The sequence below is a fragment of the Cupressus sempervirens genome, chromosome 8, assembly GCF_028749045.1.
Source record: "Cupressus sempervirens isolate cs-2001-9-10 chromosome 8, ASM2874904v1, whole genome shotgun sequence".
NCBI lineage: Eukaryota > Viridiplantae > Streptophyta > Pinopsida > Cupressales > Cupressaceae > Cupressus > Cupressus sempervirens.
Window position 1 is genome coordinate 791,691,938 of NC_143125.1, and position 13,708 is coordinate 791,705,645.

Here is a 13,708-nt window from a genome sequence, read left to right on the forward strand (position 1 = left end):
TTCGAGTGACTTTCTAAGATCTATATTGGTCTAAAGGGCAACATTTAGAGTAAGGAGCATAGGAGAGAAATATGAAGTAACCATCAAATACTCAACCTTAGACAAATGGAAAGTGTGCGCAAAGACAACCATACACCTTAACTGCCAAATATGTTTAAGGATAATGCGCCTAAAGGATTGAATGATAATATTAGGGGCTAGAGAAAAACCAAGTAATGCATTTTTCCAAGACCAAGTTTGAGGAAATAAAGCCAAAAAGGTGGAAAAGAGGAACCTCCAGAGCTTCTGGGCATGAGAACATAACCAAAATGTGTGCTTAATAATATCTCTTTTGGGGCAAAAGGGGTAGCTTAGAGGAGGGCTAATAAAAAAGAGATTGTCACCAATTGGAATTTTGACATGCAAAATTTTCCATGCTAGCAACTGAGCCTGAGCATTAGCTTTAGACTTCTAGATGAATGTGCTTAATTTGTTCCAAGAGGATCTTTTGAGGTTACACTGCCATTTGGTGTTAAGTCGTTGGGAAAGTTGAATGGCCAGAAGCAACTGTTTATACACAACTTTGAGTGGGAAACTTTGAAAAGTATGATTGCTGGGCCATCTCCAATCCTTTAAAAAACTATCATGGCAAGGTGTGGACATGAGGCACCACAACTCAAGTCTCACCAGATGAAGGATTTAAAGGATTGATCTTTTATAAACAGATGACAGATTGAACTGTGATTTGATTTGCTCCCATGATTTCTAGTCAAACCTCAAGGGGTCCCATAAGTCACAAAACACACAAATACCTTTCTTAAACAATTGTCTTTCCTTGAGATATTTTAAGATAGCTAGAGGGTTATTGTTTTCCTAGACTAGTCGATTCCACCATATGGAGGAGGAAGCAAAACTTAAACCATGACTTAAAGTTTGATCTTAACAACACAATTTCTTTGAAGTAATTTGCCAAGCCCTCCAAATGGAATTAAAGGGAGTTGAACCATGGGTTTTAAAGTAGGGGGACAATAGCAGTTTATCTTTCCATCTAACAATATTCCATGATTTCCTAGTGGTGGTTGTTTGAATAGGGTATCGAACCAGATGTTTCCAAGGCGTATCTCCCTCTAAGGCCCTTACAATCCATTTTGTGTTGAGGCAAATGCCTTGTGTGTATGGATCAATAATTCCCAAACCTCCTTTGTCCCTTGGTTGGATACAATGTGTCCAAGAAGTTATTGGCAAACCTTTGGTATTTTCCCATTTGTTCCAAAGAAACCTTCTAATAAACTGAGTGAATTGAGTGTAATAGGTTTGAGAAGGTAGCCAACAAGATGAGATGTAAACATAACTGGCCAACAAGATCTTATTAGTGAAATGCCAATATATCTAGTGATGGTGCCATGTTTAATCTCATGTCGTTTACTAGGAATCCAAGGGGGTCGGGGGTTTGGGTGGGTCATGATGAATTCAGTTTTATGCATGGCTAGTTTGGACCTAGAAATAGTCCATAAAATATCTAAAACATCCAAAACATTATTCACCTCCTTTGTTGAATTATGTATAAACAACATACTATCATCTGCAAAATGAGAATTGAGTGTTGTTGCATTGTGAGGCAATGCAATACCATGAATGAGTTTATTGGAAAGAGCATGCTGAAGCAAATAGCCAAGAGCATCGACTGTGAGTGTACAGAGAAAGGGTGCAAGGGACAACCTTGCTTGATGGATTTTTGCAAGGGAAATGGAAGAGAGAGCATGCCATTGACAGTGACTCGAGCTGAAGCATTGTGGACATATTTTAGGCACAAAATCTAGCCATTTAAGCATATTAAGGATGAAAGGCCAGCATATGTGATCATAGGCTTTGTCGAAGTTAATCTTAATTATAAGGGCATCCTGAGCAGTTTGTTGCGCCTATTAAACTATTTCCCAAGAAAGGATTAGATTTTCAAGAATAAATCTTCCTCCCAAAAAGCCTGTTTGCTTCAAACAAACAATCTTTTGAGATATATATTTGATTCTGTGTGCAAGAGCTTTGGCAATTATTTTATAAGAAGTGTTAAGAAGGGTGATAGGACGTCATCCATTAACAATGTCCTCATCTTTGCCTTTGGGAATAAGTTTAATCAGTCCTTGATTATTCCCCTCTCCTAATGAACCATTTTCAACTCCCTCAAGGTAGACATTGTAGAAATCCTCTCGAATATGGGGCCAAAGAGTTTTGTATTATTTTGCAGGCAACCCATCAATTTTGGACTTTTTTCTAAAGTTGTGCTTTGGAGAGTTGCATCAATTTCCTCTATTGAGAGAAGGCAATCAAGAAACCTACTGTAGTCAAGATCTATTTTATGTGGAATACACATAGCAACACTCTACTCAAGGAAGATGAGGAGAATATCATCAGCTGATTCGTTGGTAAAAAGATTTTTAAAATGATCATAAAAAGTATTCATAATCTCCCAATGATTAGTTTGCCTCATTCCATCAATAGATTTAATTGCTGTAATGTGTTGAGCCTTATGCTTGTGATTAAGATGAAAGAAAAATTTGGAACCACGATCACCATCTTTAATCCATTGTAAACGTGCACAAATTTGTGCACCTTTGCCTTTGTAAGCATCCATTTTTTGAAGCATACTTTCAGCCTTGGCCACATTTTGCTACAACAAGATGTTGAATGGATCATAGGCAAAACACGATCTTCCAAGTTTTAGTTGACCTTGAATGGATTTCTCAAGTCTGTGATGTTTTGCAGCCGCTCTCTGCCCATAGTCTTGGAGGAAAGAGGAGCAACGCTCAATAGTTTCCCCCAATACTTAACCCAACTGTCTTGCTATGATTTGGGCTTAGCTTTCCAAATAGCCAATAATCCATCAATGTAGTCCTGATTTTGGAGATGAGAAACATTCAGTTTAAAAGGTAGGTCTTTGGATAGAGGTAAAGAGTTTGAGAGTGAAAGCATTGTGAAGATGGGAAAATGGTTAGCGAGGGTGGTAGAAAGATCTAAAGAGACAAGACAACCCTCTAATGATGGCAAGATATTATGACTAGAGGATATGTAAAAGCAGTCTAACCTACTCATTTTACGAAAAGATCCTTCTCTACAATTACTCCACGTAAACCACTAAGGCATGTGGATATCACGTTTTCGCACTAGAGGATCATGAACCCCAAGAGAGTTTTTGGGTTAGTGTCCAAGCTTCAAATTCAAACTGACACAAGTGAGAATAACCAATCCAGCTATGAACAGATGGATATTCCACCATATTGAAGTCTCCTCCTAAAACCCACTCCGCATTGGGAAGGCTAGTGTGAAGCCACTCCCAAAGTATAGTTCTCCCATTCAGAGAGTTAGGGGCGTAGATGGAGCAAAACCCCAAAAGCTTGTCATTTATAAGAATAGTTGCCCAGACACAATAATTACTTGGATCTAACCCAACTACCACAATATACTTGGCAAGCCATGGAGCACATGCCAAAACTGCACCACCACTACCATCAGTATGATTGGTATGCAAAAACTGAGCCTCTCGGCCAGATGTTTGTGAGGGTAACCTTAAGATGAATCACACTAATAGTCACTTCTTGTAGCATAAGAACATCAATTTTATGGACCTGGATAAACTTTTTGACCTGATACTTCTGAGTATGGATGGTCAAGCCCCGCATGTTCCATGATTGGATGATGCACTTCATTGAGTAGAGTTTGGGAGGATTTCCTCAATAGACTGGAGCACATCAAATTGGTTCCTAAGAAAACCTTTTTGGCCATCTCTACTGGAGTCTTGTACAATGGAATCCATAGAGGCAGTGTCTTGAAGTGACTCGAGAAAAATTTGTGAAGGTTGATCATTTAATGGAGCCTTCTGATGGGAAGAAGTGAAGGACTCAGTAGAGACATCCTTACCAAGAATAATTTTACTAGATTGAGGGGTCTCCTTTTTCCTTTTAGAGGCTCGAATTTGCGCATCTGTTACAACATTTTTATATGAGCTGAAATTTGGATGAGGTGTGGAGTGGGGAGTGGATGAATGTGTGGAAGAAGATGGTTGAGTGGAAGGAGTGGGGTTAAGTGGCTTAGTAGGGGAAGGAAGAACTGGGGAATTAATTTAAGCAACTTCATTATTATTGCAAGCATTATCAACATCTGACTGAGGAGCTCTGGGTTTACAGAATGGACAGTTACGAATGAGATGCCCTTCTCTTCTACAATAGAAGCAGGCATTGGGTTTATTAAGATAGTTGAGAGGTTGTTCAAATTCGAAGCTAGGACCAACCAAATTAATAGAGTTGGACAAGGGTTGAGTTAAGTCCATTTCAACACAGGCCCTAGGATGGGTACGTAAGCTCGCCCATTTGTGAGAGTGTTGTTTACACCAAAGGACCTTTTCCAACTGCCTGCAATGTTTTGCACGAAAGGGTGAAAAGCTAGATTGAGAAAGGGGAATTCTACCCACATAGGATATTTGGATTTATTAATCCCCTCTAGATGAAAATCAAGGTCCCAGGCTTGCACATAATAGATCTAGCCACAAATAATCCAAGAGCCATATTGCAGCACCACATGGGCATGGTCCGGGTCAGAAAATGTATAGGCGGCATATCTTCTGCCCAGACCCCTGAAAGATTCAATTACACATCCCTTAAGTTCCCAGTTGTTGTATACCCATTTAAAAAACTCTTTCTGTAGGTAATCCTTTCAAGAAAAACAAAATGATCGTTTTTTTCTCTACAATTTGAAATAACTTCAACTTCAACTATATCATCTAGGAGTTGAGATGATATGACGTTATCTTGCTTTTGAGTGTCTTGTTGTTCATCGTTGCTTGGCATAGATGCAACATCTATGTTTGACAGTGGCGTAACAACATCAAGACCGTGGGATGCGACCACATTTCCATAAGAAATTGTTAGGTTATGAACGCTCTCGAAAACCACCATTTCTAGGGTTTCCCTGGACACCAATGCCTAGATTGACAAAATACCTTCCTTGGCAATATCAAAGGTCAGAACTGCGCTTTTCTTTGGCTTTTTTCTTCATACAAGTAATAATAATAATGGTTGGAAAGCAGAAACCAATATTATTATTACTTGTCACATCACTTTCCAATAGGTATACAATTTTAGAAAGAAATTATTTGTTTCTTTGAAAAACTCAACTCATAAAATGTAGCATGTTCCATCCAATATTATATAAATGATAAATTTTTAGAAAAATTAAATGGTATGATTTGACAGATATAAAAGAAAAACTTATAAGAAGATAGCAACATTTGTTCTATGTAAAAAGATGAGTAATAATTTTTGGGCATGTGGAAGTTGGTTGCAAGTCTTGGCTTTAGTTTCCTTTTGCACTTTCTTGTGTACAATCCTTTATCTAAATTACTGTTCTTTCAAAACATAGTTTCATCCCCTTAAAAAGGTTACAAAATAAATAGTACAAATTTTACATTGATTGAGTCAACGATTTGTCTTTCTTACATTGGTCTCGATGAAAGTACTGCATCGACCGAATCAACATTTTAAGCATCTTAAACAGACGAACTGTTTCAACTGCCGGCAGGCATTCTCAGAAATATTTGAGCCGTTAAAATGAACTGGCTTCGGAGGACAGGTCCCTCTGGGTTTTCATTTTATTCTACAGCTGAGGAGGTTACGGAAGGAATAAATGCCTCAGGCCTAACAGCTATTGTCACAGGTATTTATTCTGTTCTATTTTTGATCTTTACAGTAATCTAGCATTAATGAACTTGTTAATAAACCTCAGACTTCCGCTGAAATATTAATGCTCTGATTAATGTTAAATAGAGTAATTTGATTAGAGCTTAAATCAATGGTCCACTACTTTCCATGGCGTTTAAATTCTGACATCTCGGTTTTAGCTGAGATTGAGCTAGCTAAGCTTTGACCACCTTGAGATCATGAACGTGATTGGCAGAAAAAATGCTTATTACACCAAAGAATTCAACCCAACTGGGGATCATGGCAAGAAAGCATACCTTGGGGCCACTATTAAAGGTAAGGCAAGTGTGTTATGGACACAATTGAGGACGGGATCCCATCGCCTCAGGTGCGAGACGGTCAGATGGAAGAGGCCCAAAGACGCTTGGGAGAAGAGGATATGCATGTTTTGTAGGGTGGGAGCTATTGAAACATAATGACATTTTCTCTTCGAGTGCACAACTTACGATAATATTCGAACTTACTATGATGTCATCCAAAAGGCTGACAACATGCATAGCTTATTTGAAGTTGATAAGATCAAGCGAACGATGGATTTCTTGGTTAAGATCCATATCAGAAGATTGGAAATGGAAAGAAATATGGAAATTGCTTAGTGCTGCATTCTTTTGGTCCCATAGACTGTTGTGGTCTTGTGGACATCATTAACATCATTCATTTATTCATATCCCCTTTTACTACTCGGAAAAAGCTTTTCCACCATTTCTGAATTTGTCATAGCCTAATTCTGTAGAAGCTTAATCTAAGTATAGCTAATTATATGATGCTTTATAAACCAGGGAAATTATCTTGGAAGCTCATAATTTAAGAGAATTCTTGTTTATAATGTTTCAGCTTCACAGCAAAAAAAAATCACCGAATTTAGGTATCCAAAAAGTATTTTGAAGGAGTACATAATAAATAAAGGTGGTCTTCTAGGAGTCTCTTGAATGAAAGGTTTTTTTGGTTAAGAGATTGCCATGCCGAGGTTCTTGGATTCCTTGCTTGCAGTTTTGTTCTATATTTTCTCAATAACCCTCGTTAGACATGTTTTAAGTTCAAGTTTTTTGAAGCCATTGTTAGAGCCATTGATTCCAATTGGATTAAAATATGACGATTGAGGATTTCCGCCTTCATATATGTATTTCTTGAATACATTTGGCCAAAGTTGTCCATATTGTAAAATTTGATGCTCTTTTAAGGCTTTATTGAATATTGTAGAAACAAGCCACATTTTGCACAAGAATAACTGTGAATTGAAAAAATAATCAATACTCTTTCTTGGGTCTTAACGCTTATAAATCATTGTATTCCTGTATAACTTCCCCAATCTACCTCATAGAAGGCTAACTCCCAACAAATAACATAAGAATAATTAAACATTTAATACCAATTCACTTTGTGACAAAATGTGAACCTTAAATTATCCACCCCTCCGTTTTCCTAAGTTTACATTAGAAAAGCAAAAAAATAGAAATAAAGGATAGAAAAACTACACAGACTGACTGCTCCAGTCCATTTGGATATCTGAAGAAGCACCTACACCAGTCTTCTTGTTCATCTAGAACATCCCAAATTGCTCTTGTTTGTAGATGTCCTTGTTTACCGCATAGATTAATTGATCAATGCACATAGATAATGAACAAGAATAGCAACAACAGTACTCCGTTTATTATATGCGAAGAGATTCCATACAGAGCATAAGATAAGATCAGATAAGATGATTTACAATGATCCTAGACGGGGTATAAATACTTCTAGCTGAACCTTCCCAAAGGGATCCGTTGGCTACATAACAATCCTAATCTACTCGTCGGCTACAAAATACAAAATCTCCGACGGCATAACCAGGTTGGCTACAGAATGCAAAATCTACCGACAACATAATCCCTCCCCAAAAAGAAAAGTTGTCTCCTGACGACTAACAAAATAGGAGACAACCCACATACAACAAAACAAAAAATACTAGAGAGAAGGTGGTGCCCCTGAAGAATGTTGCTGCTGATGCAACTCATAGACTTGATCTGTCAGGATGCGCAAATCCTTTTGAATCCGTGTATTGACCTCTACAACCTCCTTCAGAAGAAGCGCCGCATCCATAGCTTGTGTCTTCGCTAACTGCAACAGCTACATAACAATCCTAATCTACCCGTCGGCTACAAAATACAAAATCTTTGACGGCATAACCAGGTTGGTTGCAAAATGCAAAATCTACCGATGATAGTCCTAGGTGGTTATAAAATCTCCTTTGGACAATCCAAATTGCTCGAGCCCATGAAGATGCCCAACAATACCTGTGAATTGAGACGTACTCCATTTTTCATTATTATAACTCTCCTCCTATGAATTGAGATATACTCAAGTATCCACAAAAATACTACTTTGTATGCTAATCAAGACATACTCATGATGATCTCCCTGCAAAGAAAAACAAGTCTAAGCTTCCCAAGGCAAAGGTTGTCTCAAGAATCCTTGTTGATTCTGAGAAGACCCAAGTATGCTGAGATTGCAGAATCTCTGGTGGGTAAACTAGTCGAAGAGCTTAATTGCTCTGATTACAAATTCACCAAAATTGAACTTGAGAAACAATCACGGTTGAGTTATCTATATTAAAATAACAGATATTCGTCTATTATTAGTTAATGGTTATCTATTGTAAATATCTAGTTAGCTTTAGTTAGCTTTAGTTTTTTAGCTTTCTCTGTTAGAATAGAATGTTTCTATTCTTTACGATCGTTTTTCTAAGGAAACATCGTTTTATTCTTTTGTATAAATTGACCTTTCGGTCTCTGTTAATAACAAGCAAGTATTTTACCAATTACTTCTGTAATATGGTATCAGAGCCTAAACTTAAAATTTTTTCGAATTTTTTATAATTTCTTTCGAAATTATCTGCTCGAAAAATTTCGAAATTCTTTCTGAAATCTTTCATGCTTTTTTATATGCTTCATAATACCTAGTCACGGCAAGGGTTTTAGAGACAAAAATCTGCGAATTCGTTTGAAAAAAGGTGTATTTTCTTTGGCTTTTTTTCCTGAAAATCGCAATCTGCAAATCAGTGATTTCTTGGGCGTTATTTTTTCTTGGGCATTTTGGTTTGTGCTGTCCTTGCAAAAATGCCTCTATTCTAGAACAAATTGGGCATCTTTTTGCCTACAAATGTCCTTTTTCTGCCATTTTTTACCTCCATGGCTGTCGACTGTATTTTTTTGAAACCCTAATTTTTGAGCTCGAAAAAAGATTTTGATTTTAGATTCTTGGTGAGTTTTTCGAGAGCTCAACTGGGTTGTCCATTTTTTCTGGGTGCCTCAATTTTCGAGCCAGCGGATCCAAAAAACGATAGCATATTCCTTCTAGGTTTTTCGAGCTCTCTTCTAGGTCACTCTCCGAATTTTTTGGGTCTTCCGTTTTTTGCCTTGAAGAGCGTGCCTTCACAGATTTTCATGCTTTTTCATTGAAAAGCGTGCCATGGCATCTTTAACAAACATTCTACTCGAGCACAACTCCGAATTCAATGATTGAAATGATGGCACTTGGAAGCAGTGGATCATCGCAATTTTTGAATATCGCAACACTAATCAACTTGTTCTGGGTGTTACAAAGCGTCCGACTTCTCTTGGTCCTAATCAAGATACATGGGATCTGAATAATCGAGAAGTAGCGATGCTTATCAAATTATCCATGGCTGATGATACTTTCTCAGATTCCATCCGACAAGACAGCTGTCAAGATCTGGACACATCTCAAAGGTCTTCATAAGACTTCTGATAAGAGCAGAGCCTTCTTTCTGAAAAACGCTCTATTTTCTATTGTCATGGATGAGCGCACCTCGCTCCAGACACACTTGAATCGGATTTAGGAAATCCGTGATCAGTTGTCATCGGTCACAAGATGGAGGAAGAGGATATTGTGGTCATCACTCTTCGAAGCATTTTATCGAGATTCTCAACATCACATCTTTTGGTGTTGATTTGAAGTTCCTTCATCTTTGCACCCTGCTGCTTCAGCAAGATCGGTGGAAACAACAGTTCAGTAGCAGCTCTAATTCCACCTCCATAGAGCAAGCCTTTGTTGCGAAATCCTTTCAGAAGGATAAAGGCAAGTTTCAACTGCCATCTCAGTAGAAGTCTTCTGCTCCAGCATCACATGAAGGTTGAATGTCGGAAACGCTTAGCTGCCCAGTCTAAGCAATTAGGTTTGCAGCCCAAAGTGAATAGTGTAGAGCATACTAAGCAGGCGGAATCTTCCTTTTACGCCTTCATGGCTAAAAGACCTACAGATCATGTGAAGTCGTCTGCTTGGTACATTGATTTGGGTGCCCCTTGTCATTTCACTCATTGCAGAGACTGGTTTATTGACTACCAGCCTTATTCAGACTTTGTTATTTTTGGTGGCAGAGAAGAGTACATGATTGTCGGCAAAGGCAACATTCAAATTCATTTTGCTGGGAGGAGTCATAAATTCCTTGATGTGTACTATGTTCTAGGGATGGAACTAAATCTACTCTCAGTCAGTTAGTTGCTGTGACATTCTCCACACTTGAAAGTCACCTTCAGTTCACATCAGTGCACCATCATTGATTGGGCGACTGAGTCTACTATTGCAGTGGGTCTTGAGGATCATGATCTTTTCAGACTTATTGATTCTGGTGATTCTCAGGACTTAGCTATGGCTGCTTGGTGGTCTTTTGTCAGCACACTTTGGCATCATCGATATGGGCACCTAAATGTGCATTATCTCATAGCTTGTTTGGGATGAGCTTGTTCTAAGATTGCCAGAGATTCAGACTCAATAGCTCGGAGTTTGTGATGCATGCTAGGTTGGGAAGCAACATCGCACATCTTTCACCAGTAGTGATTCATGGCGAACTTCATAGGTACTTCAGCTTGTACATGTCGATATCTGTGGCCCTATGGCCACTCCTTTTGTTCTTGGGTCCAGGTATTTTCTGTTGTTTGTTGATGATTTTAGTAAAAAAATGTGGGCATATTTCCTTAAAAAGAAATCAGATGCATTTCCTATATTTCAGAAGTTTAAACCCATAGTTGAAAAAAAGTTTGGGAAATCTATTATTACCCTTAGATTAGTCAATGGGGGGGAATTTTGTTCTTATGTTTTCTCCAGCTTCTTGGATACACATAGCATCAAATGATAGTTAATCACACCCCACACGCCATAACAAAACAGTGTAGTTGAACGTCGAAACAGGGCAATCACCAAGATGGCTCGATCCATGCTCGAACACAGACATGTTCTGAAGCAGTTTTGGGTAGAAGCAGATAGCACTACAGTTTATTAGTTGAACCAGTCACCCACAGTGGTGGTCAAAGGTAAAACTTCGGAAGAGGCCTAGTCAGGTTGACAGCCTAGAATCAGTCACCTGAAGTTTTTTGGCTCCCTTGCTTTTGTTTGGATCTTGATGCGTCACGTACCAAGTCAAAAACTCATGCTTGTTGGATATAGCAATTTTCACAAAGCCTACCGCTTGATCGATGTTTCGTCTCATTTACAGTCGTGATGTAGTCTTTGATGAGCAGCGAGGACCTTTCATGCCTGTTTCTCCAGTAGACCAGCCTATGCAGGCTTATAATTGGGGAGTTCGGCTTCCATTAGATCCATTTGATGGGAGGGCTCTAGCAGCTCTTGCAGACACCTCCGGCTTCTTCTGTAGGATCACCTCGCTTTGTAGATGCTTCACCTAAGTTTGATCCAGATTCTTTTGATGAGGAATCTGATCATCAAGCATCTCCTGATACTAATGTTGGTCGTTCTCCCCCTTAGCCTAAGTGGTGGGCTAAGACACTTGTTGATCTTCATGATGATGAGCTCATTGATGGGAGAACTGCTCGGAAAAAGAGCAAAACTACAAATTCTGTTTACTTTTCTCTCATGGCCAACATTTAGTGTGTTTGAACCTCAAACATATTTTGAGGCTAAAGGAATTCCAGGGTGGGAACATGCCATGACTTTTGAACACCAGAGCCTGCTGAAGAACAACACCTGGGTCCTTTCTGATCTTCCACTAGGGAAGAAACCCATTGGCTGCAAATGGGTTTACAAAATCAAATACAAATTGGATGATACTTTGGATAAGTATAAAGCTCATTTAGTTGCGAAGGGCTTCTCTCAGCGTTAGGGCATTGATTATGAGGAGACCTTTGCTCCTACTGCAAAGATGAGCACCATCAGATTAGTCCTAGCCATGGTAGTACAGTTTGGCTGGAAGGTCCATCAAATGGATTTCAAGAGTACTTTCTTGAATGGTGATCTCCATGAAAAGGTCTACATGATGCAGCCTCCTAGTTTCAAGGTTGCTGGCAAAGACCATCAGGTTTTCAGATTGGTAAAAGTTCTCTATGGATTGAAGTATGCCCCTCGGGCATGGTATATAAAAATTTATAAGTACCTCAGTGATCAAGGTTTCAAGAGGAGTTATTCAGACTCAAATCTGTACATCAAGACTACTAACAGTGACATCATCCTTTTGGTTATATATGTGGATGATTCAATCATCATTGGCAGTTCAACATCTTTGATTTAGGGAATCAAACATAATTTATGCCAGTCTTTTGATATGATTGACCTTGGGCTCATGCATTATTGCCTAGGTGTTGAAGTTTGACAACAATCTTTTGGTATATTCATATCTCAGTCCAAATATGTCAGGGCCCTGTTAGACAAATTCTGTATGCAGGATCGCAAACCTACATCTACACCTATAGAGAAAGGTCTCAAGTTATCCGCAAAGTTTGATTCTCCTTCCGTTTATGATACTACATACAGACAACTAGTAGGCAGCCTCATCTACCTCTCTGTGTTACATCCCAAACTTTTGACCTAATTTTAAACTTGTTCATAACCGTTGGATTTAATGAACTATTCTTTCATAATCATGTGAAATAGGTAGTTATTTATATATGTTGTATTAACTGTTAATGAAGATGATCGTTAACCATTAACTGTTATTAGATGATTAGCAGTTGCTTGATTTAAAATTATGTTTAATAATTTAAGGTCTTTTAAAATGTTTATATGAAATTATTATAGAATTGTTATTATGGCAAAAGTGTTTTCATGAATGATTGTAGGAGAAGACAAAGAGGGGGGATGCATTGCTAAACGGGATCATCTGAATGGGATGCTCGCTTAGTTCAGTCATCAGGATCGGTAGGTATGACCTTAAACTTCTTTGGAAAGGACACAATGACTTGAACACAGGATACATTTGTGGGACCCGCATGAGCTATTAAGAAAATAATTTAAGAAAACATAAAATCATCTAATTTAAAATATAAAACATACCTCAATGGATTTTAATTGATCTTCATCATATTATTATAATAAATATTTATACACGTACATATAAATATAAAAATGAAATGGCACCATTAAATTATAATAACTTAATATAATGATGTCACCCCATTGATATACTTACATGAACGTATGTAAGTATATATTATAATAATAGTTGAAATTATAATCTTTCCAACCCTTTCCTCCAACTTTTTATTTTATTTTTCTTTCCCTCTCGTTTCTTAATCGATTTAAATACTTGGAGATTCGAAATGGCATATAATCTTTGAATTGGCGGAAGCTAAGAAGGCATGGCTCTTCTTTTAACTGAAGCCGTGTATGAAGTTCGACACCTTTTATATATGCTCGTCTGCCTTGCTATGGGGACACATTCAATAATAGCATTCTGCATATTGACAACCTTTCATTATTACTGCGTTTCCTTATTCACTCTGTCACCTTCAACACCCAATCTCACACCATCTTGTGAGCTGAAGTCCCTTTCTTCTTCCAGTCTAAGTGTCCATTACAAACAGTAACTCTGCCGTATGAACTTGGCCTTTGAGAAATATGTATTCTGCATTGATACGTCTACAACATCAGAAGGAGAGTAGATTTTCAATTCGAATTGTAGGGATTCAACATATTCAGTATATACATCAGGTCATGTAATGTCATTTTAGTATTATTTTATTGCTTTCCATAAC

At 38.1% G+C, this 13,708-nt stretch overlaps 1 protein-coding gene across 1 annotated transcript in view; it reads left to right on the forward strand.

Annotated features, from left to right (window-relative positions):
- Positions 1-5,496: 5,496 nt before the first annotated feature.
- The window catches only part of LOC149544779 (short-chain dehydrogenase TIC 32, chloroplastic-like), a 142,591-nt gene continuing 134,379 nt past the window's right edge, over positions 5,497-13,708 (forward strand). Inside the window, exon 1 of the mRNA XM_089795354.1 lies at positions 5,497-5,682. Coding sequence (XP_089651480.1) covers positions 5,577-5,682 — 106 coding nt within the window. The 5' untranslated portion in view covers positions 5,497-5,576. The remainder of the gene's footprint in view (positions 5,683-13,708) is intronic.